This window comes from Ictalurus punctatus, chromosome 15 (assembly GCF_001660625.3).
Source record: "Ictalurus punctatus breed USDA103 chromosome 15, Coco_2.0, whole genome shotgun sequence".
Taxonomy (NCBI): Eukaryota; Metazoa; Chordata; class Actinopteri; order Siluriformes; family Ictaluridae; genus Ictalurus; species Ictalurus punctatus.
Window position 1 is genome coordinate 4,878,752 of NC_030430.2, and position 25,355 is coordinate 4,904,106.

General features: G+C 41.0%; 1 protein-coding gene across 6 annotated transcripts; it reads left to right on the forward strand.

Annotated features, from left to right (window-relative positions):
• Positions 1-175: 175 nt before the first annotated feature.
• Positions 176-24,174, forward strand: lima1a (LIM domain and actin binding 1a). Of its 6 annotated transcripts, XM_017487088.3 has the most exons (12): positions 176-279; positions 1,034-1,121; positions 7,660-7,800; positions 8,833-8,875; positions 11,413-11,631; positions 17,655-17,718; positions 17,962-18,059; positions 18,218-18,298; positions 18,388-18,439; positions 21,383-21,438; positions 21,922-22,055; positions 22,192-24,174. In XM_017487088.3, the coding sequence occupies exons 3-12, from the start codon at positions 7,679-7,681 to the stop codon at positions 23,102-23,104; spliced, it is 1,782 nt and encodes a 593-aa protein (XP_017342577.1). In that variant the 5' UTR covers positions 176-279; positions 1,034-1,121; positions 7,660-7,678; the 3' UTR covers positions 23,105-24,174. The 6 variants fall into 6 exon arrangements, with proteins under 6 accessions (XP_017342577.1, XP_017342580.1, XP_017342581.1 ...); XM_017487091.3 differs by lacking the exons at positions 176-279; positions 1,034-1,121 and adding an exon at positions 4,606-4,798 and having other exon boundaries at positions 21,925-22,055; XM_017487092.3 differs by lacking the exons at positions 176-279; positions 1,034-1,121 and adding an exon at positions 4,606-4,798 and having other exon boundaries at positions 21,386-21,438; positions 21,925-22,055.
• Positions 24,175-25,355: the final 1,181 nt, after the last annotated feature.

Sequence of the window (25,355 nt, forward strand, 5' to 3'; positions counted from 1 at the left end):
AAGTGAACTTCCTTCACTTTAGGTAACAAAAGGAAATGACAGATATCTAGTTGTAACTATACCTATATTTACAGGTAATACCAAACGATGCACTTTGTTCTACAATGACTCTCAGTGCTCGTTTTACCTTCACGTGGAAAGCTTCACGTGCCATGAAAGATATTTTAATATAAAAACAGGTGGTTCATGAATATGCTAATGAGCTCATTACGTCATTGAGTGACTTTGTTGGCTGTTTGGGAGTTTTTCTGCGGTGCAGCATACAAGTGGACTCGGTCTGTGAGTGTTTTATCTATGTTATATTAATAATATATTCACATTCATGTGGATTCACTCAAGTTATGAGCTGATTTAACGTGATTAAACAAAAATGTGTTGCTAGTTAAAAGCCAGACCCAGAGGAAGTATTAGTTAACCTCGTTACCTTGTTATCTAATTTGTTGCTGTTGTTATCTTGCAAACTCTGCGACGACATGGTGTTTTTTTGTTGTTGTTGTTTTTTTAAAAAATAAGGCTTGGTCATGAATTAATACCCCGAGGTCACGAGATAATATTTCGAGGCTATAGTATCTCGTGACTACGAATTATTATTACATTGTGGCCATGAATTGTGTAACTTGAGCCCACGAACTCATATGTTGTTGAAGGTTATACTTATTTACACGGCCTCCAGGTAATTATTTGAATAATTATTATAATAAGAAGAGTACTAAAAAGTATATTCATTTATCCATGTAACAACTTTACTATGTCGTTCTGCATCACTCCAAAGCTGAAGTGTATTAATATCAGTCACCATGTTCAGGTTCCTGTGGCCACATTGGTCTAATTCAGTTGATTTATTTCATTTTTTTCATCTCAGTAGATGCTACAAGATGGATCTCATGAAGCTTAACTTGTGCCTTAATAGGCCCTTTTAATTATTTTTTGTGGCCACAACCTATTTAAAAAATAACCACCATGCCACTTCAGAGGCTCTGGACCATTCTACAGAAGACGAGGAAAAACATATATTTTTGTATTTAACTTTCAGGATCGAGAGAAAGTGAGCAGTGGACAAACAGCCAGCGACGACTTTATTTACACCCCACTGCTAAAGCAAGACACTGCATGTAAATAGGGTAAGTACAGTGGTTTGCTGACAAGTATTCTTTTAAGTATCTATACATATATTTATGCAAACCTTTTCAAATGATGCTAAATATACCTTAAAAGAAAAAACGAAGAAGAATAATCTAGTCTTTTAGTTTTTGGTTAAGAACCCGTCAGGTGGTCATGTGATGCTATGCTGTGTCACCTTTTCAACAATTTCTGATTCATGACAACAAGGAAGCTGTTTTAAAAGAAGAAGAAGGAAAAAGAAGAAAAAAATAATATGTATATCTACCAAGATATGACTCAGAATATTCTGGAAAGACAACCCGGAGGGCAGCAGCTCTGTTAAAACAGGTGCTTTCCAACCTGTGTAAGGTTCCCAGGACCAGTCATATTATTTTCACCAATAGTTACTGAGATTCACTGTGCTGATTGTTAGAGACATCCGAGTGACTCAAATAAGTGTCTCGTTAAAGGTTAGACTAAATCTTGACTGAATATGAAATGAATGATAAACTAAATTGAATTTAATCAACTAAACCTTAAAAAGTTGATGTCTTGCTGGAGGAAGGCACTAGAGCTGGGAGCAGCATTCAGTTCCAGCAGGAGATCTGCATCAACTTGACCAAACATCCTGTCATTTTTCACTTTTGCTTCCATTTCCGTATCAGAGGATATGTTTTCCTGAGCTGATTTCACAGATCACTGCCTGCTTTGAATGCTTCAGCAGAGATTGTGTAGTGAGGGCGATGGGAATGCATTTTTCAGGTTAAGGATAGACTGAATGGCGTCTTTGTGGGTTAACTTAAAATACAGCAAGTGTCGTACACACGGCACACATGGAGCATGAAGAGTAAATGCTTTACAAGTAGTGGTGCTGCAAATGCAGTCCCATGTGGTTTATAGAGCTCTGTTGTTTGGAAGAAATCTCCGTGGGAAGTCTAAAGCCATGAAAAGCACGCTCGGCTATTTACCGTCCCAAGAGAACGAGTTAAACTTACAGCCTTGTAAATATTTGCCTGTTTGTATGCTGAGGTGAACGAGTGGCTCAGGAAGTTCTGCAGAGGTGTACACTCCATTTCTCTTTCCAGTAGGCTGTGGAACAATTTGAGGAAGGCATAGCTTCTTGAAAAAAACGAAAAGATGTTAAGAGGTGTTCCTGTGAGTCACTTATCCTAAGAGGTTTCAAAATATCTGTGCTAGTTAATGCACTTTAAAGGTGCAATAGTCCATTTTTGTTGCTTACTTGTACAAACAAATAACCTGGAACATGTGTAGAACAAAAACAATATTGATTAAGTCATGGCCTTAGCAAAAGTGTATAAAATCGCTGAGAAAACCTGTTTGGAAAACAGACCTTTGGGCCGGAATGCTTGTTTCACCCCCCTGTCAATTATTTTATACATTTTATAGATAAAAGTCTAATCTTAGCTAATGTATCTTTAAAGCCAGGGTTGTCGAAGTGGGGACTGTGAAGTATTGACGGGGGTGGTTGGTCCATAAACTTCATCCATTTTCCGAACCGTTTATCCTACACAAGTTTGCAGGGAACCTGGAGCTTATCCCAGGGGACTTGGGGAACAAAGCTGGGGACACCCTGGACGGGGTGAACTATGGAAATGTCAATCGGCCTACAGCACATCTTTGGACTGGGGGAAGAAACCCCTGAAGCACGTGGAGAACATGCAAATTCTACTCACACAGGGCAGAGGCGGGATTCGAACCCATGACCCCAGAGGTGCGAGGCAAACAGGCCAACCACTAAGCCACAACTCATCATTGTCAAAGTTATTATATTAATCATTAATTTCTTATTGTTTTTTTAAACACAGCTAAAGGGGTTCCTGCCTGCAAAAAGTTTGAGAACCCGTGCCTTGAAAGCTCTACAAGTTTTTTTTCTCTCAGATGTGCTTCTGTGTCAAGCATGTTTGCTTAAATAGCATGGCCAGCTAAGCCTACTCTCACACATGGCATTCATGTGATTAGGATTATGGTGATGAGACTTGGTGATGTTGTCAGCAGGGCTTCCACCATAGAGTGTAATTCTCCGTTGAGTGTTACATTAAAATGTACATTATTTACCAGTTTTGAAAGTATTCTGCTTAAACTTCAGCTGATAACTCACAAAGCGTTGTAGAGATATCTTTCAGTGAGATGTATTTCAGGAAGAATATTGGCTTAAACCTTTTTCCCGAATGTGAAATCATCGCTCATGCCGGAAAGCGTCGTACCTGAATTGGAATAAAAGTATTCGTTGTTTCCTCATTCTTGTATTATACAACACGTGACGCGTAAAAGACTGTAGGACACGAGTTTATCGGAAAATAGCTGATGACGGCGTGGTTTGATGCGGCTGATGTGACGTGGAGTAACCGTTACCACGTCAAAGTTGATTATTCAGTCCCTCTAGGATTTTGCAATCTCGGAAATTAATGAATAAATTAATTCGGAGGAGCTTGCAGTTTTTCAAAAATGACCGCTGATTTTCCTCAGATTTGGGCCAAGACGAGTCAGGTGACGTCATCACAATGCACGTTCAGCCAAAGCCCTCTTCGATTCATGTGCGTCAAACATGGATACAGCTAAAAGGTCTCATTTACCAACAAACATCACTGCGAAAGACCGTGCAAAACAATTTCCTGCAATCGCAATTTCAACAATTCAAGTAGTACTCTTCAAGTAAACTCTGCAGGTTGCATCGCAAATTTTGAAAAAAAGCCGCCGCAAAATCAAGTAGTTCTGGCCATGACAACCACAAAAGAATTCTGCGAGTATTTTCCAATAAATCGTATCGTGACGCGCTCATATGCCGCAGCGGTTTGCCAACAATTACAGGCAATACAACACATTGTGCTTTTTATCCGTTTATGGTTGCGTTTTACGCTGTGGAACGTCTGTGAAACAAATTACGCTAACAATATAATGGCTACAAACTGTCGTTTCCTCAACAGTCTCTTTCTTTTTCCTCCTCTTGAAGTTCATAAGACAACTCAGCTTCTCGTGTCACTGCAAAACCAGAACACGCAAACTCCTCTGTGCTGAAGACGTTCCTGTAGAGGAAAACATACTGACACTGGAGACTCCTTCCATAAAATAAATAAGCGTCTCCTTACAGAATCCTTGTTTTTATTTGTTAAATAACGACATGTTTTTTTTTAATCCGCTCATCATCAGGTTTAGATTGGACACTAATCTTTTATGTACGAGTCGCTACTCTTGAAGTAATGTTTTAGTATATTCGAACGAGCCAGTTTAATTATATAACACACCGTCTGAGCAGTCAGAATCGAGAGTTCAGCAGTGCTGTGGTATAACTGATGATTTCCAGTCAGTTTCTCCAGAACTGTGCTATCAGATTGGGTTCAGATAGATGACCTCATTTGGAAATGGGTGGAGACTTCCTGGAATTGTCCGTGAATATTCCCAAACTGTCTGAGTCATAGCAAGAGGGGTGATGTGCTCAGAATGGTTGGGACTTACCTGCTAGGTGAAAAGAGGGAGCTGTGTGCTCATTGGCTGGGAGGAGACAAAGTGCTCACCCTCCCACACACACACAAACACACTGTGTAAAACTTAAGAGTCTGAGAGTTCAGTGAGAGCAAGGACACGCACAGGAGGACAGAAACAGCTGAAACAACCCAAAAGCCACAGACTTTTGACTTTAAGACGAGGATTAATTCCCCACACAGTCCACTTACTCACGGTAGGTTTGTTTCACTTTGTTTCCTTGGAGAAAAACATGGTTTTACGGTAAAGGAAAAGTTGCTGGAGGTGCATTTTTCTAGTACAAGTGGAAATGAAGTTAGTTCTGCAGTTACCTTGAAGTTTCTATAACCTGTTAGTTTTCCAGAGTTTATGTTCGTGACAAACTTTTGTCTCTTCGGACATTAAACCTTTGATATCTTTTATATTACAACCCAAGATTTCATATTCTCTCTCTCTCTCTCTCTCTCTCTCTCTCTCTCTCTCTCTCTCTCTCTCTCTTTTAAGCTTCAGCTCAGCACTGTTTTACAAAAAAAAAAAAAGAAGATAAAACCAGCTGAAAGTTGTGTATATAAACAGTGAATCAGGGTGAACCCAGATGTGTTGGGTTTTTTTGCCCTTTAAATGATACATCCTGCTCAGATGCTGGTTAGAAAAATAAAAAAGCAGGATCTTGTAATAGTAACAATTCCAGGACCAAAAAAAAAGGCAATATGACATTTTTTGCTGTAAAGGTTTGTCATGTTGTACATGTCCAGTGCAGCTGTCTGGTTTAAGAATTTGGGAAAGACACGTCGTCCTCAGGGAGATCAGGAGCGGCTTGTCTTAGCATGCTGGAGCGCTGAGGTAAGGCTGAGGTCAACCAGACGAAACACGTTGGATAACATCACGCAATCCAAGCGGGATCATCGGTGAAAGTTTTGCTCTCAAAGTTCGTGTTTCATCTCCTTTGCTTCTTCAGCCATGGAAGACGTAGCAATGATGAGCGATGAGACGAAGCGTCTGTTTAAGCGTAGGTCTGGAAAACCCCCCGGTTTTAATTTGATGTTTTAAGACGCTGACCTCTGACCTGTCAGTGGTTTGTGGGGAAAGTTTTGGAATGGTGAAACGGCTGAATCATATCCTGTGCGCCAACTCCTCTCTCTACATCCTCAACAAACAAAAACAAAACCCAGGATATTGTTAATGAAACAAGACATGATGAAGTTTAGTAACTTACTGAGGTTTCAGAAATCTTCACATCCGTTGCTGCAGGCATTTCTGTCTTTTATATATATATATATATATATATATATATATATATATAAGAGCTAGTCTGACTTCTGACGTCGTCTCAGATATTTATTTGAACCAATCTCGTAATTATCCTTAGTGTACTGTCTGTAATTATCGTGAGAGTATTACATTCACTTGGCTTGGATTATCTTTAAAATCTTTCCTCAGTCGTGTTCCTCTGCTTTTTCTGAGGAAGATTATACCATTTTGTCTTTCTTGCTTAGGAGCTCAGATGGAATTTCTGCTCTTTCTTAAAGTGCTTATGGCAAAAGCAAGCTGGGGGGTGGGGGGTGGGGGCGGATCCTGGAATGTCAGTTATGGAAGAAAGAGCTTACAAAAAGATTGTGGGACTCTGACTTGTCGTGCCTCTGAATGATGGATGTTGGATGTGGTGATTAGGTTGGAGTCGCCGATGTGAGTCAGATGTCGTGTCAGGCCTTGCTGTGTATCTGTCATACGAGTTACATACATGATGCAAAGCACACCGTTATCCACTGCCAGTTAACTGACATTATTAGGGTATCAGGGACGTCAAGGTGCCAAGGTTTTTGTTTGAACGATTGAATAGCATTTTAACTCTGACCTGAGTGGAAAATCAAGATTCAAGGGACTCGTATTTAAAAATGCCAGGAGTGCTCAAATGTCCTTAAAATGAAAATATAATAAATATTTCACAGTAGTGTATGTACTAATGATAGTATTAAATGATGTCTTGATGCATACCATGACTATTTTTCAGTACTTTTATACCGACTGACTGTTGTTACTTACAAGTAGCTGACTGAAAGTTAAATATTTATTTTTGCACATTTTTTTTTTCCCTTGTTAAATAATTTCGTTTCATAAACTGTAAATTAAAATATATCTGGAAGCTTTGTTTTGTTTTTAAATATGGCACTATTGTTTTGTTGGAAAGCTTGATTAGTATGAAATGAATGCGTGGTACTCTGGGAAATCCCTTCACATGCTGGAATTGATTATTATTATTTTCCCCCCCCCCATCATTTGTCAAGTACAGTTCTGGAAACTACAGACTTTCCTGAGCTGAAGGAATGAAATCCTCGATTCCGAGCAAAGCAGACATTGTAAGAGTCAGTATCTGAGTCACAATTTGAGCTCATTAGGTTCACATGTATCTGTTCAACATCATGATCAAATGATCATGACCTTTACCGTGTTTGGAAATTAGACATCTTTCTGCGGACTGACATCATTTACCGTTGTATTGGTTAAACGAGCTCTTTAAACATGATATTTGCGGGAAGTTAGCCTTAGGAAAGATTAGATGAAAGTGAAAGATTAGATTAAAAACATTGTCACACAGTTTAAGTTAAATATATTTATGGTTTCCTAACAGGTGAGCTGCTGAAGCGTGTTATAGTATCTAGTTTTGGTCGCACATACTATACGATATTTCATCATACGATCTTTCACACATAGCTGATTTACTAAGATCTCATCTGTGAGTGATTTTCATGTCTGTGCAAGTTTACTCCTGACTTCACTCGGCCTCTCTTAGTGCATTGTGCAATGATAAAGTGCTGTGAGGTGCATGACATAGCGCTGACTCCATCCTTGTCTTATTGATAGCTCAGAACCTGTGTGAGCTTGTGTACTGAAAGCTCAGGTGAGCAGCAGGTGGATTCGATATGACTCAGAAAGACGACTCACTTCCTGTCTAAGGGAGAGCAAGACAAGAGTTCCCGTGCGTCTTTATCCAGACGTGACTTCAAGTTGCTCATATAACGCTTATATGAAAAAATAGTTTCTGAATTATGTGTAACTGTGTGCGTTTTTGTTTTTCAGTCCAGCCTGAGGAGCAGAGATGGCAGTCAGCTCATTCAATAGAAGGCAGTGGGCCTCGCAGTCCCTCCGCGTCACAGCAAAAGAGCTCTCGATTGTTGGACCACGGGGGAAAAATACCGCCATAGCGGAACGATTCTCAAAGTACGTACTTTGTGCTTATCTGGCCCTGCGTTCTCACGCCTGCACCAGCTCAGGCTTTCTCTTTAACGGTTTTCTTAGAATCATGCTCTTATTTTCACTTACATCATTGCAGTTTGTTCTCGTGTCCATCCAACCATTATGTACAGACCTGTTCATCTCTACAAAAGATGGCTCATCAGTCTTACATCTAGTCATACGTTATCATTTCTAGAGCAAGCACTCATTCAAAAGGCCTTGTATTGTGGAAGATCAACATAATCTAAGACTTCTTTTTTTTCTTTCTATAAGGAGATGTTTATTTAACATTTTATGAAAGGAGTCTCTAAGTTGTCAGGACCGAGGACTGCACTTTTGTCTCTCGGATGTTCCACAACATTAAACGTAACTATAAACGGATACAAAGTATGATGTGCCATCCATTAACAAGTAAAATATCGTCTTTGTTGGCAAACTGCTGTAGTATTATAATAATAATAATAATAATAATAATAATAATAAGGGAAAAAAACATTCCAGGACATGCTGTTATAGAAAAATAATCAACTTCGGAGCAGTTTGAGACATGCTGCAGCAAACCACCTTGCCCCCTACTCTCTCGTGTACCTATGATCACCCCTCGCAAGACCCAAAATCAGAGACGTGTAGTAACAGAGGCAGGAAATCTCAGCAGATTTCTTACAAGTGTCCGTTTGTATCCATGTACTGTTCACTTTCTGCTGTGTGTTGACCTGAACATAGGGTTGGACTAAAGTAACTATTTATTTAAAAAAATAAATGTCTTGGTGTAGAAATGGACTACTCCATATAGACGTCTCCTTTTCCGCACACCGTCTTTCACCACCTGAAGTCACTGTTGTTTTATAACGGAGCTCTGATGGCTTTTAATGAGCAGGTCTATAAATTTGCTGAACTGGATTAATCAAACTAAATAATTAAGTAGATATTATGGAAAGAACCTTGTGTGTTTTTGTTTTGGTGTCTTGGTTTAAGGCTTTATTCTAATCCATAAATTATCTGATCATTTCTGTGCAGGTACCAGAAAGCAGCCGAGGAGATCAACTTGGACAAGAAAAAAGTGAGAATTTTTTCTGAACATTTTTCCTGTGGTTAAATGTCATCATGAAGATTTTATATATATATATATATATATATATATATGTATATGTGTGTATGTGTGTGTGTGTGTGTGTGTGTGTGTATGTATGTGGAAATATCAGTGTTTCCAGGGAATAGTGGTAAAAAACAAACCAACCAAACAACAACTTCCTGTACAGACAGCACCCACTTCCATTATAAATCCGAAAGCAGATTCTCATATAGGGAGCACTAAACAAATACGGATACAGATAGTGGCATTGCATTACTTCCCTTATACATACATACATACATACATACATACATATGTGTATATACAAAAACAGACTTGGGCAGACACACACACACACACAGACCTCCCACTGATTCCCTCTTCCCTGCAGTTAGTGGCCTGTCTCGTTAATCTGTGATTAAACTCATTAATCTGCAGCTTGACACAGTGTCCTGTGTGTTATCAGCTCTAGTCATTATGTGAGCTGGTGTTCAGCCTGTCTGGCCAGTAAACACAGCTAGTAGTCGTGCAGAGAGGAAACAGAGTTAAAGACGTTAAAGACCTGCCGTCTGCTTAAAGAAGAGCGAGTAGTAGCCGATGAGAAGGTAATCGGAGAAATGTAATATTTGTAAAATGACTGGAAGATGTGTTAAACCTTCAGTCTTCATTTTTGTTTAACGAGTGAGAAAATGGTTCTTACCGTCTGTCTGATTAAAGAAGATTTCCGGATTTTCATTCAGCCATGTTGGGTTTGAAACGTTTGCCCTGAAGCGTTTATATTCGGAAACGAGCCTAGATCGAAGCGGAACTGCTGGACCGCCTTTAATGTCACTGTGCGCATGGCAGTGGTCTGGGAGAACGTCGAGAGGCGAGAATTCAACCGCGTTGTGATTCTGATTGTTCAGAAAGTGTTGATTTTTTTTTCATTTTCTATAACATCAGCTCTGACGGTAGTTCAGGCTACAAAGCAAACCACGGGTTTATATTAATACGCTCATTAGAATACATTATCGTTTCATATGTTACAGTAACGGCGATCTCATAGGGACTTCTTTAGGGATGCTACGCACAATCTCAGTCTAATAGTAAACAGACTTAAACAATGTGTTATTTAACATTTGTTGATATGGTGAAGTTTCCTGCGAGGAGACGTTTATTTGACATTTGAGGAAGGAGTCTCCAGTTTCAGCGCTTTTGTAGCAGTAGGTTTTGCACCACGGGAAAGTCTTCAGGATAAAGGAGTTTGCGCTTTGCGGTTTTCCTGTGACACGACGATCTGCATTTCTGTCCTGTTAAAGTGTAAATGTAGAACGTATATTTAACGTTTATGGAAGGAGTCTCCAGTGTCAGTAGCAGTCTGAGGAATAAAGCACTTCAGGACGTGGCTGTTGATCGTAAATGAATCAACTATAGAAAATGAAAGTGTGTTTTGTGTTGGGAAGCAACACACCACCGTGCTGCTGAGTATTTTCCGTTAAGTGCATGTCCCGACGTGTTTCATTCCTTCCACGATCGACAGGTAGGGTATTCCTCTGGCAGAGAGCAGAAGTGTTTCTAGCAGTTAGTTCAGGGGAATGAAGGAGGGATGTGAACAGCAGGAGGATGGTCAGCTTGGCCTGAGATTTGTGTAGATTTAGGATTTCGATGAAAGAAAGAAAGAAAATGTGTGTTTTACTTCAATTCTGATCTCTTCAATGGCTTCAGTTCTGAAGTCTACTGGAGTGTGGATTGTTTTTCAACTTGGTGGTGGTTGTTTTAAAATTTATTTATTTATTTATTTTAAAAATGATTGATTAATTTCGTACTGTTTACTGTTCCAACGTTTGGATGATCGCGTTTTAAGATTGTAAGATCCTGAGAGGAGATGCATACTTGGCATATCTTCTATCATGTAGCTGTTTTCTGAGGAAAACCTTCAAACGATTTCCTATTTCCTGGTTCTTTCCCTGCTTTTCAACGCCCCCTTTTTTTCCCCCTAGTCTTTCTTTACGCTTCTTTCTTTCGCCTCCTCGACATTTTTCCTCTGGCTCTTCTCTCTTCATTAGGGGGGTGGAATCACTCCTTCATGCTGGGATTTCCCAACACTTCCCATCTGGAACAGCTTCTTTTATTTCCACCTACACGGTCTGAGGGAGCTGCTCCTAAAACTCGCCAGGTTTACAACGGTTTTCACCGACACTCTTTTCTGACAAACTAACAAAAGATCCAACTGTCATCGGGATACTAACTCACTTTAGGTGTAAATTAAACACTTTTTTTTTTTTTTTCTTCGGGTGGTTTTTTTGTTGTTTTTTCTTTTCTGTACTATTGACTGGAGAGGAATGTTTCTTGAGCAACATCTGCTTTCTGTCAGGTTTCTGCCAGGCTTTTTGTTTGACTTTGTGGCATTACATTTAGAGAAAAAAATTTCCTCTTGATTGTTTTGTGTGATTTTTATTTTTTTTTTGTTTTGTTTACAGATTCATACTGAGCTAACATAATTATGTGAAGGATTTTTTTTTTTTCCCCACGTGATTTTCTTCCAGGCCGTGGAAGACATCACTCTGCACCCCGGCACCCTGAGCGCACTGAAAAAGCGCTGGGAGGCTGAACAACCCGTCTCCTCCGACCAAAGTCCACACACTCCATCAGCTTACACTCCACCAAGATCTACAAACATGGAGAAGACACCACAGCGGGACGTAGAGGACACGGACAGGTCCAACGTGCCTCTCAGCAGCCTCAAAATGATGTTCGAGAGCAAGGTGAGTGATTGTGCCATCTCTGCACGCTCATCATGGACAGGAGTTTTTGAGCAATGGTGAATAAATAAAGAATAAAACTTGACATAAAACGTGGATCTTTTTGCAAAGATCATGGTGTCTAGACAGACTGACTGTTTTAATCACTGGTTTCAAAGTTGTGTAGAAGTAAAACCTCACTAGCTACAAGCCATAGTGAAATGAAAATAAGCCTAATTAATTTAATTTGTTACGAGATACAAAATGTCCTGCGCTGTTACGTCGTCATCAAAACAGAGAAGAGCACTTTCTATCACCTACTGTACCCGTGATATTTTCTTACGAATTTAGTTGGTTCTGTTTTGCAAAATATAAACGACCAGGATGCCAAAGTTACACCACTGTGACCCTGACCAGATGGTTACTAAGGATGAAAAAAGGAATGAATGCTGTATGTTTGTTAATGAATGTGGCTTTTATATTTATTTATCTTTCAAGCTTCATATCTGACCACTCACTCGCACACCTCCCACTTAGGCAAAAAAAATTTTCTCAAGTACCGCAAGATCCCAGTCCTGATACAGACCTCTAATCTGAAAGAGATGCCCTGCCAAGCTTCTGAAAATAAATAAATAAATGAATAATCATATTTGTACAGTTGAGGTCACAAGTTTACATCTGCAAAATGTTAATAATTTAAAAAAGAAAAAGAGGAATCATAAAGATCGCGTTGTGTTTTTATTTAGTACTACACTGAATAAGCTATTTCACGTAACAGATGTTTACATATAGTCCACAAGACAAGTTGCTCAAGAAGGCAACACGATACATTAAGAGCCGGGGGGCTGTAAACTTTTGAGCTGGATGATGTGATCGGTGTAAATTGTTAATTGTTTTGTCTTCTGGGAAACATGAAAATACCTTATGTAGCTTCTGAAGAGCGGCAGTAAATGAAAGAAATAAGATCTTTTAAACAAAATAACAATTTACGCCGAACATCCTGTGCAAAAGTTTACACCCCCCGGCTCTTAATGCGTCATGCTGCCTCCTTGAGCATCAGTGAATGTTTGCACCTTTTAGTAATAGTTGTGTACGAGTCCCTCAGTCGTCCTCAGTGTGAAAAGACTGATCTCAGCATCATATAGCCGCTGTAAGAAAAAGAAGTCAAATATGCAGAGCCTGGAGGATTTTTCTGAAGAACAGCGGGGAGTTGAACAAGGGACTCGTGAACAGCTATCTCAAAACATAAATACGATGAAAGTCGGTGGTCATCCAGGTAACAAGACACAGTATTAAGAATCGAGCATGTGTAAACTTTTGAACTGATTCATTTGTGTAAATTCAGTTATGATTGTGTCTTTGGGACTATATGTAAACGTGTTTATGTGAAATAGTTTACTCGGCACAGTACTAAATAAAAACAAAATGCAATTTTTATGACCCCCCCCTTACTTTTTAAAAAAAAAAAATAGCGGTATTAACATTGTACAGACCTTATGACTGCAACATTATCTGTTCATTCCGACTAATTCATTTGTATTCGGTTACATCCCTAGCGCTTAGCATTCGGTCCGAAAGCTTGCTTGAAACATTTTCCTCAGCAAAAAAGACTTTTCAGTTTGCTGTACCTTTTTGCTGACGAATACAAAACGCACTAAACTCCGGCAAGTCTGTGAAGCTTCAGTAAACATGAGATTATGAGTTTATACCGCTGAGTTAAATCAGAACCGGAGCGAAGAATATAAAACAGACTGCCAGCGGGAAAGAGGAAATAAACTTTCATGTGTAGTCTTCCCTTCATCTGGACGGTAAAGTTTACGCGAATGATCTGAGTCATAACCCGGAGACAATGGAGCGTTGTGTCTTTTCTGAAAGGATTTGTGGCCTGTGAGGAAAAAACGAGGAATGAAGAAAAGATGAGATGATAAAAATGTAAATAATAGGAAACTATATAAGTATTACTTGTACGCATTTAACCCTTAATTCAGTTTGTACACTAAGGTCGGCAGATCTTCCATGTCCCCATTGCAACCGTAAATTCTGGGCTTGGATCGGATTAATCAGCCATCTCTGAACCCACTCCCACTTAAACCAATGACACTGCGTGGTCCTCATCGACGTCGATGGACGAACAAGGAAGGAAGGAAGGAAGAAATTCATTTTAGATTCATCATTTATCCATCGCTTTGAGTTTATTGCTCATTAAAGGAACGTGCAAATATAAATTTCCTTATTAGCATATGTTATTTTGTCTGCCTTCTCCTTATATTTGCATACGTTTCTGTGAGGTCAGGAGTTTTGATCCTCCCCATATGGACACACCGAGAGAACACACTCCGCTTTTACAGAGTGATGATGCATCCTGGAGGTCACAAGCAGAGGTCATAGAGCCGAGGATCCGTGTGCAGTGTTGCTCCCTGGGGTGCTGTCATGGGATCAGGCTTCACATGAGCACAACACGCACTCGCAAACATCTTAGCAAAGCCTGCCGTTTTCTGTGCTAGCTGGAGGGAAGATCATGAGGGAGGCACAGAGAGTAGAGCTTAGTGTATTCATTTGCTCTCGGTGGTGAGGCTCTGGTGTGCTTGAGAAAGGCATTTAATACTTAATTGCCCAGCTGGGTCAAGTGATAACTTGGTCTCAGGCAGATATATAAATTTCCTGTCAAAACAGTGTTTTATTAACATTACGAACTGACATAAATATTTATGAGCTATTTGAGGAAATTTAAAAGGCTGTAAATTTTCTGTTCGCTTCGTGATTCGATACGGAGGGACGGCGTTCCAGTTCAAACTGGCTACGTTTTATCCGGAAATGAAGAGGGTTTCTATCTCTTATCTGCTCGGAAGCCTACGAAAGCAAGTTCTGCACTACACCTAGAGGGGATATTCTGCGTGTCAACACAATGTTGACTTTCGTCGATTGGCCTTAATACCTACAGGCTGCAGCCAATGGGAACGCTTCTCTATCAGCACGCGCCCTCACAGGTTCGATCAGACCACCTCAGGGAAGTTAGGAGTCTTGACGGAGCCGAAGATCTTAACGGAAACAGTTACTTTAACAGATGCGATAGTAGAAGCTTTGATATTGGTAAAGCTACGTGTACATACCTGAAATGATCCAGGTTTAGTCTATTTTGATTCGAATTACTTAATTACTTTGGACCACCTGATGAAAAAAGCGAGGGGAGAGAGGGCAGAGGGTCGTGATGTGGAAGATAAGGATGAATGAGCAGTGTTTGTTTTGTGCAAATCCCCCACAAAATGAGTTCATACTTTTGCTGCGTCCCAATTCGCCTGCTTACACTATGCACTAAACGTGAGAACAACTTTCCTATTGTAAGCGTATAATTCTATACAAGCACTTTTCACTGGATTTGAAAATGCTAGAGTGTTACTTGTAGATGAGCTGCATGTACAAGTACACGGGTACATTTTCAGTTCAGGAAAGTCTGTAGAACTTACTAGCTTCTATAGTAGAAAATGTCAAAATTCGAGCATGTTTTTCCGGGTCTTTCACCCATTTGATTCGGTCCTCTTACTCATGTTTTGATGTTTATTAATGAAGAATAACCTGTTTGGGTTTTTTTTTTTTTTTTTTTTGGGGGGGGGTCTAGGTTGCCGAAATTGTAGAAATTGAAGAGCTGTACATGTTTGAGATTTTTTAATGTGTTGCACGGAGTATGAATTATATGCGACTGAAAGGGGAGGGCACTGAAAAGGGGTTTAGCGTCTGATTCAATTTCAGCCATATGTTGCTGCTTGACTCTTGGGTGTGGCAAGTGGGGGTGGGATTGAGGGGTGTAATGGGTCATGATCATGTCATGGTTTTATTTCTACACAACATTGATGATTTCGATTATTGAGACTGTACATGATGACAAAACTGCAGCTCAGAAAGGGCACGAATGTTTTGCGTATAAGAAAATCGGATTGATTTTAAAGTCCTCTTTAATGTAATTGTTCGAGATCGTGTTCTTCCGGACTGTTGGTGGATAACATGTTAAAATGTAACTTTTTAACATTAAAATTAAATGTTAAATGCAATTTCCAGTTCTTATAGTGATGGTAGAAAGCAAAAAGGCGCTCCTTTTTTTTTTTTCTTTTTTTTTTTTTGGAACACAACCCACGTCAGCTGTGTCTCAGATCCTCGGGCTCTTTTGTACGTTGGCTTAGTGCAAGAGTTCTTTGTCTTCTCCGATCCCCCGCTTGGTCCGTGCTCTTTGTGCTGCGTTTGCCTCCTGCTCTCCTGGTGTCACAAGCTCAGTCTGGAGTCCCACCTCATGCCTCTCTGATTTGAACCCCCTCTCTGAAAGCTTCACCAGCTGCTCAGCACATCTCCCCTCCTCCTCCTCCTCCAGACACACTCTCTCTCTCATACACACACATCACACACGCACCCACTCACACACAGCTCTGTCGAAGACTCAGGAATCAGACTGAGGCCTCTTTTTATTAGGTAAGATACAAGACTCCAGGACTGCTAGGAGTGGCTTAAACCAGATACTTGTAGATGTTTGCAGACATCAGTGTATAAACTGCTTTGCTTCTTTTTCTTGTCTGGTGAGTTCATAACGGTACGGTCTACTTTAAGGCTTTTATTCAGTTTTTATATTGAATGAATGAACGTTGCCTCTGGAAACAGTCTAAAATGAAAGCATAATCCTCATTTAATTGTTCCTTGTAAACTTGTCGTTGTTTGAGTTGTAGTTTAGTTTTATATAATACGACAGCTGACCGTAAAATTGTGGGTTTGGTGCAGGATTATTTTTAATTTAATACTCTCAAGCAGAAAATGGAGCGTTGCTATTTTCTGTGATGAAAACCAGGGGAAAACTCGTCCAAGGTGAAACCTCGCACCGTTTGCACTGAAATAGTTTAAAATGTATAAAAATGTACACACTAGAAATGAGGGGAGGGGGGGGGGAACAATGCAATTTTAAATAAAAATAAGAATCCACATAAATTTGTATTTATTTAATATATTAAATAAATATTATATAAATATACTATATGGCACTGAAGCAAAAAACTTTTTTTTTTTTTTTTTTTAAAGGTTTTGATTTTTTAAATTTGTTTATCTTTTGTATGATTTTTATGATTTAAGCAAAAAAAAAATCTTTAAAATGAATTATTATTTATTATTATTGTTTATCATTTATTTGAAATATTTCTCACTGTTGATGCACATGCACGGCAGTTAAACGCAGTTTTCATTAGCACAGGGCAGATTAATCCCGTGGTTTGCGCGGCTGTGCGATGTCCACTGGTCTCCCGACAGAGCAACATGCGAGTCTGCGACACAGCTGTAGAAAAGTGGGACTGACCGATTTAAGTTTAGCGAAACAGGAAGGAAGCCCTGATGATGAACCCCAGCCAGTCATGTCTTCTTCAAACCTTCTACCCACAAATCTCTCATGGCTTTGAACAGGAACTAAGCAAACTAAACGAGCTTTGTTCATCTGAAGAACCTGCTGTTGAACTTGGACAGTAGACGTTCTCCTGCTGCTTATTATTTATCTGTACTCACGTGACCTTTCGTCTCCACTTAGCAAAGAGCAGACTAATCCCGTGGTTTGCGCAGCTGTGTGATGTCTGCTGTTCTCCCAACAGGTCCAGGTGTAGAGGCGGGCTGGGTTTTGGGGGATGTGTGTGTGTGTGTGTGTGTGTGTGTGTGTGTGTGTGTGTGTGTGTGCGTAGAGTGGCTAGACGCTGGTGTCTGCCAGCGTGTCCGTTATCCTGAGCTCATTAGTGGATTATTAACGGCCAGCAGGATAGCACTGGACTTGACCCAACTGTTGTGGTGTTTTTTTTTTGAATGACCGTGCTGCGGTTTTCACATATTCAGTATGAATGGAAATGATATTTTATGCATGTATGTCAAGAGGTGAAGTTCTCCCATTTATACATTTTCACACAGCTGTCCTCTAACGTGGTGCAAGCTCCTAGAATTCTCCAGTCTTTTATCGAGCTATAATACACTGCAAGCGTTCTTTAGTGTCCTTTTCTTGATTAAACCATCACTAATCTAGTGTTTTGTCTGCGCAGGTTTCTGGAGAGTTGGTACAAACATCAGGAAGTGGCCTTGACAACATGGAATTCGGAGAAAAAGGTATAGGGAAAAAAAAAGGGGAGCAAACATTGTGATCGTTTTCTTTCCATCCATGAGTCAGGATCAAGACAGGAAAAGAAAGCGCTGACGGCTGACTTTAAGTGATCTAGCGCTTGCTGTGGAAATGCCTGTTTCCTATTCATAATCTGACCTTGTGTCCTGTGCGTGCTCGCTCGCGCGCTCTCTCTCTCTCTCTCTCTCTCTCTCTCTCTCTCTCTCTCTCTCTCTCTCTCTCTCTCTCAGGAGCGTTTGAGACAATGGTAGAGACCACGCCCCTCAGGCAGAGAATGGCGCTTTATCAGGCCGCAGTGTCGAAACTAGACGTGTCCTCTTCCTCTTGTGTGAGTGTCCTGCTTTATCAACTCTCTTTAATCATTTAGTCTGATTAGTTCAGGCCACTTCCTGTGCTCAAGTCTGGTCTCGTGAAGTTGCTCTGCTTCGTTTTGTCTTGTCGTCTTGGTTAAGCAACTTTGTGACCTGTTTTTTTCACCCTGCTCAGGGCCAGAGTGAATTGGATATGGAGACACGTGCTTATAGCGTGAAGCAGAAGGAAAACGTCCCTCCGTTCTCGCTTGATGTGGTATGTGCTGCTGCTGGATTGTGTTTTGCCTGTAGAGGGCACCATTTCTGTTTTTTTTTTCTTCATTATTTATGTTTGTGTTGTGGCAGATCTCCACTCCTGAGCCTGAGGCCAGGAAAGCTTCAACCACGGATAACAACGGTGAGCACCTTTTACACTTCCTGCTGTTTGTTAGAAACGTTTTTTTTTTTTTCCTTCTCCCTCTTTTTATTGTGTTAATCATGTAAGGAATAGAACATAACAGGAAAACAATCAACAATGGGGACGGTGTGATGCGGCTCAGTGTTATTCCTCCAATTATATACCGCAACGGTTTGTATTTTTAATAAAGTTTGATGCACCATACTTTTTATCCATTTCTAATTACATCTACTGTTGTCAAACCTAGTTAGTTCCTCTAAGTTGTTCCCTCACTTGCTTCTGCCTTTCTCTCTCTTGCTGTTTTTCCCCCCCTCTTATTAACTTGTCATGTTACTGAGAAATCCTGAAGACTCTCCCATGTCTGAAAACCTACCGACACTGGAGACTCCTTCCATAACTGTTACACGTCCCCTTGCAGAAAGCTTCACTATGATCAGCGATTTATGTATTTTTCTTCTGTTAAAGGTGGTATAATTAGGTAAGGTTAGTCATTTTGTTTAAGATTATCTCTCTTTTAGCTCTAAGATGATGTTAAGTAGTTGGGTTAGGCATTCGATTTTTTTTTGTTTTGTTTTTTTAACTCCTTGAACCCGCCCATGTTCACAAAGCTCCGCCCCCAAGATCCATGGTGGCCCTTTCAAGCACTTTAAAATGCGAGGCCCATTCAAACAAAAACAAGCATTCCAGACCAGACGTCAGTTTTCCGAATGAGTTACCTCGGCCATGTAATACTCTTTGTCCTATGAGCATGGCTTAAACCATTATTTCTGATCATGTTCTACATATTTTTTGCAGGTTATTTGTACGAGTAAACAAGAAAAATCGACTATTGCACCTTTACATAACATCCCTTTTAATCCATGTATTATTAGGCATAGATTATTCTGTCAGAGACGTGGTTACTCAAAAAATACGCCGACACTTTCTGACCAATCAGAATCGAGAATTCGGCAGCGCTGTGGTATGAGGTACTAATGTGTGTGATAAGGAGCAGGATTCAACAAGGGTGTGTCAAACACATTACTGGATCATGAGGTTTGAAGTCTCCTGTAACCTGAATCCTGTGCTGTGGTATAAGGTGCTAATATTATTGTGTGTAGGGGGAAATTGCTCTATTGTGTAGCAGGTTACCTGAGATGTCCTTCCCTGTGATCTCACAATGTGCTTAACACACCCTTGTTGGCTTCTCACAGCTTTGGGAAATCCATACAATCTATAACAGCGGGTCTGAGAGTAGTTCCATCTGTAAAGCAAGTCACAGGTTTATATTGATGGGCTCGTTCTAATGCGTTGCTTCTGTAGTACAGAGGTTCCCAAACATGGGGTCACTTGATTTACAAATGGGGTCATGAGAGAAATTCATGAGAGGAACTCCTCTTGTTTCATTCATTAATTTTACAAATTACTATGTGAAATATCGAAGACTGAGTTTGTGTGTTTAATATTTTGAAACGTTGCTGAGAGTCACATTCAGACGGTGATTTCACGATCACGTTGGGGCGCACGGTGGCTTTGCGGTTAGCACGTTTGCCTCACACCTCCAGGGTTGGGGGTTTGATTCCTGCCTCCACCTTGTGTGCGTGGATTGTGCATGTTTTCCCCATGCTGTGCTGTGCTGTGGTGGTACTCAAGTTTCCTCCCCCAGTCCAAAGTGTCTGTAGTGTATGACTGTGTATGTGATTGTGCCCTGCAGGGGATTGGCACCCCGTCCTGGGTGTACCCCGCCTTGTGCCCGATGCTCCCTGGGATAGGCTCCAGGTTCCACACGACCCTCTAGGATAAGTGGTATAGTGTTTTGCACGTTGGCCTCACACCTCCAGGGGTGGGGGTTTGATTCCCGTTGGGTTTTGTGGGGTTTCCTCGGGGTACCCAAGTTTCCTCCCCAAGTCCAAAGAGGTGTTGATTTGGCATTGTCTGTAGTGTGTGAATGTGTGTCCAGGGTGCCCCTCGCCTTGTTCCCAGAGTCCCCTGGGGTAGCCCAGGCTATCTGCGACCCTGTGTAGGATAAACAGAACAGAAAATGGGCTGTAGTAGGATGGACTAGTGTAGTCCAGGGTGAAAAAAAAAATGAACCCGTTTCCCCGTCCATCTACCTCTGCTAAACAAACTAGCATTGTCTCTCAAATTTTTACTTATGTACTATTCTAGACTGTTGGTTAGAACTAATACTAACTGCTTTTACTGTAGTTATTATTTGAATTTTAAAACCTTTTATGTAGCCTCCAAACCTACCAAAAGCTCTGTTTGCCTTTTAAGATTCCAGCAAAGACTTCCGAATATAAGATCAGAGTGTTTTGATTTAAGGCAATGCCGACGACAGAAAGTCTGAAGAGAAACCGAGCTCGTCAGTGTGTTTAGCGTCACTGTGTGCGAAATCGCTCAAATGTGACATTCCGACTTGTAATAGCGATGGACGGGGATCTTTCGACTCTGATGTGCGAGGACTCTTCCTTTTGGTTTTCAGCCACTTGCTTCGCACGTACGGACGTTACTGACATCATCAAATGTTCACGTGTTACAGTCGTCATCTATTATAAATGATATATTTTTTAAAATGGCGAGCGTTCAAAGCTTGGGGTCAGAGAAAATCCTTAATACCCATTTGAGGTCATGTGCCCAAAAAGTTTGAGAACCCCTGCTGTAGTAACAGGGACTTGATTAAGGTGGACACGCCACATAGATTGGTATAAATAAAATGAAAACTTCATAAGGAAAGGTGTAATCGTTGATTTGGTGAAGCTTTCTGTCAGGACATGTTTGTTACTAAAGAGACTACAGCTTCAGCTAGATTCATTTATTTACTTCCACAGACGTGATCAAAAAATGCCTCGTAGTGTAACGGAATAAAACCCAATCGAATGACACGTACCACATTATGAAATTCACTTGCTCCTTCTAATGTTTTCGCTTTGATGTTGCGTCATAAAGCTTTTCCTCTTTCAGCAGGCTCGAGTGTGGCTCCTCCTGTTTCTGAGCATGGCCAAGCTAAATCGGTTAAGGTAATCCTTCATTTTTATTGCAGCAGTATTTAAAATGGCCTCCAGATTCTGCTTACCAGCGTGTACATTTTAAAGTGAGAGTCTTTAGGTAGAATGCTTAAAGGAATCCTGGCATCTGTAGCTTATGTAGACTGACCACTGTAAAGCAGTGCATCCAAAATGTATACAGCTTTCAAACACCATAAGAGCTAATCCCAGTTATCCCAGTACAAACATCCCCAACCAGTGCATGACAAAGTTGACGTTTCCAAACACCCGCCCTTCCGTAGACTTCCTTCGGAAGTACGTTTTGAGAATCCGTGTCCATTTTCTTTTCTCGATAATGTGTTCATGACCATCGATCCACGTCACGTATAGACTTTAGATAGAGCTCAGCTTGAAAATCAGTGAAGTATTCCTTTAATATAATTTTGATATACGTGGGCAATTTAGACAATAGTTAAAGTGCGACTTGTTAGTGTGAATTATTCTGTGTGCGTCTAGAAGTTCGGTTTGCCGACGCGCGAGAGCTGCGTGATGTGCACGAAGACCGTGTACCCCCTGGAGCGACTGGTGGCCAACCAACAAATTTATCACAACTCCTGCTTCCGGTGTGCTCACTGCAACACGAAGCTGAGGTGAAGCGATCTCAAAAAATACAAAAAAAAAAAACAACTTTTTTTTTATTTCTTTTTTTTTTTTATTTAATCCTTAATGTTTGTGTCACCATTCTGTCGAATTTTCTCATCTTTCCTTCTTTCCGGTGCTGTTTAGCCTCGCAAACTACGCCTCTCTACACAACAACGTCTACTGCAAGACGCACTACTGCCAGCTCTTCAAGGCTAAAGGGAACTACGACGAAGGTTTTGGACACCGGCCCCACAAGGAGCTGTGGGACTCCCGAGGAGAGGACGTGGAGGACCAGGCGGACAAGGAGGATCCTCCGGAAACCACCAGCAGTCCAACGGTGGAGGAGTCTCCTCTGGTTAAAGTGAACGTCATCACTGCGTCCCTGGAGACACGTGCTCAGGATGCGTCGGAGAGAACGGAGAAACCGGTGGAGACCAGACGGCTGAAGATCTCCTGGCCTCCAAGAACGGACGGCGAAGAAGCTCCATCTCAACCCGGTGGTGTGCTGGCTGAAGAGGCCGCTGTGTGTCCCATCCGCCCAAAATGGCCACCAGAGGGCGACTCGAGCCCACTCTGTACTGAAAAAGAAGAGCTCTCTGACATCCGCTGGAGCTCCTCACTTAAAGAGCGCAGCCGCCCCTTTTCAGTCAGCAGCCCTGCCTCGGCCGTCAGTCAACCCAGTCTGACACGCCCCACTCAGCCCCAGCCAATGGAAAAGGAGGAAATAGAGGCTGAAGAGGCTGGACAGGAGGAAGAGGAAGTAGAAGTGGAAGTAGAAGTGGAAGTCGGAGGCAGGCGTGATGGAGTCACCGAAGAGAAATGTCAGCCGGAAGAGGAGGAGCCACCATCTTTCACGTGCCAGAGTACATCCCTGGAGGACACGCCTCCTTCCTCCCCCCTCAGCGAGGGCGAATCGAGCTCTGGGTTTGAGCAGAAACACTCTCAGGACGTGGGATTCTGGGAAGGCGAGGAAGAGCACGACGAGTCCGTTGAGGACCTGATCAGGAAGAACCGTCATTATGAAGAGGATGAAAACGACGAAAACGATGAAAACTGATCCGTGTTACCAATAAACGAGTGAAATGAAATTAAAATCTGTTTTAATTCCACTGACTTTCAAGGAATCGCCTTCATTGGTCCTTCCTTTTATCCATGGCAGTAGTCTTTTGTCCCTGTTCAGTGAGTGAATCCAGATTTTATTGGTACTTTTTATGTATGTACAGTGTGTGTTTTCTATGTCCTTTTTTTTTTTTTGTCGCTTATGGGTTGCCATTTAATGTTGCTTTCAATTTTATAGCATCTTTTATCACGTTACCCGTTAGTTAGAAGAGGTGCCAATATTTACAGTTTAGCCGTGGCGTTTACGGTTTCTCACTCCGTGGCACGACAATACGGAGGAAGACACCTGAAAACGACACTTCTCTACTTTTTGTAGCTCGTGCGAATTCGATTCTCCCCAGTGGAAAAGCCAGTTCACTGAAGGGGAAAGAACGCATTCGCTTCTGGTAGCGCTTACGCTGACTTTATCTTACACCTTCAACTGTGAATTCCTAAACCGCTGTTTTGTGAACCAATAGAAAACTAGATCTCTCTGCTCGCTAAAAGCACAGGGTAGAAATTGCTGTATATCATTTTACGCCAACAACAATAATTGCTAGGGTTTTTGTGGGGGTTTTTCCCGCTCTGCTTCCTCTTGCTAGGGTTTTCTTGCACCTCTGCAGTCCTGTTTTAAACGCTCTTATATAAATCACCATAAAACAAGTTGCACGAGGACAAAAGCAGTTACCTAATTCAAGTCGTTCATTACAATTATGATTTTTTTTTTTTTCTTCCCCAAAATGCGAAATCATGTTTTTGATTGTGCATGAAGACTTGGCAGTCGTCCAGCTGTGTGAGCTCGAGGCTCTGACTTTGAAAGTTTGTTTTAGTCATGGAAATATTTCTCAGCACATGTGGTCTTTTTTTAGAAGAGAAATAGGTTGTGTGTGCGATGGATGGATGGATGTATCATTAGATGCCTTTTAACTTTTTTTTTTTTGCACACTGTGTTTTAAAATGTTCCTTTTTATTTTTTTTTTTAAATCAGGGGACCAAATTTCCTTCAATAAATAAGTATATAACGCATAATTGTTTTTCTTTTATTCCTTCAACGTTTTGATTGTTGGACCTCCAAAAATGGGGGAGTTTACACACTGTAGACAAGGAATAATGACCAATGAAGTGAATCAGCATTTCTTAAGCTAATACAGTTCTCTCTAGTGCGCTCTCGCGCTCTTTCTCGTGACTTTGACATGCCGCTGTGTCTCATGGTCCTCTATAAAAGACTCTTCTAACGTCTAGATCCCAAATTTCTATGGAAATCATAACCATATGTTGGAAGTGGATTCGTGCTGCAGTTAGTGTACGATTGTAAACATTTCTAGCAGCATGAGATCTCACATAACAGCTGCGTGTCAATCATCTATCATCCAACACGATATAAAGGAGCAGGCGCAAAACGACTGCTCGATCATCTGCTTCTTTATGTTCCTTGATGTTCTTGTGCCCCATCGAGACTTTTTCTAATGTGTTATTGTTTCTATAGTAACAGCTCATTCACAGGGACTTGGATGATGGACGGATTTAAAAACGTGTGTAGATGTGAAGTTTTCAGTCAGGACACGTTACTCCGTATTTTGGGAAGGAGTCTCCAGTGTTCAGTGGTAAAAACTTTTAATGTGGTTTTTAAAGTGCACCTAATTATGGTTTTTCAAATATTACCTTTCATGTAGCGTGTTATAGAGCTCTTTATGATTTGTAAAAACAAAGGACTTATCGACTCCCAGAAGAAGGAATCGATTCTGAACAGCTGAAACGAGTCGTTAGTGATTCCAGACTTTACTTCCTGCACTAATCTACGTAGGTTTGTAACAAAACGCCCCGCCTCCTGTCTTCATCGGCCGCTCGCTGAAACTCCTTACAGTAGTGGGTGTGTCCTTTTTGAAACACGCTGATAGCGGTAGACCAATCAGAGCGGAGTATGCTCTCTGAAAGGAGGAGTTTTGAATGAATCCTTTAGAACAGATCATTTAATGAGTCGTTTGTGACACCGGGGGGAAAAAAGGTAACGCTGCAATTTAAATTATGAGCATGTTAAAGTGTTTTTTGACCTCGGATGCATGTACATCTATTGTATGAGAGCTTTAAAACAAAACTAGGCACGTTTCAAATCCATAATAGGTGCGCTTTTAGAAAGAGGAAAAAATAAGGCTGCTGAGGGGAACGCCTGTTTGTGTTCTTGTGATATCAGGTACAATAAATGGATAAAA

Coding starts and splice junctions, on each gene's coding strand:
- lima1a (XM_017487088.3), top strand. CDS start 7,679: ATGGCAGTCAGCTCATTCAATAGAAGGCAGTGGGCCTCGCAGTCCCTC. Junction 11,632..17,654: donor AAATGATGTTCGAGAGCAAG/GTGAGTGATTGT, acceptor TTGTCTGCGCAG/GTTTCTGGAGAGTTGGTACA. Junction 18,060..18,217: donor ACGTGTCCTCTTCCTCTTGT/GTGAGTGTCCTG, acceptor CACCCTGCTCAG/GGCCAGAGTGAATTGGATAT.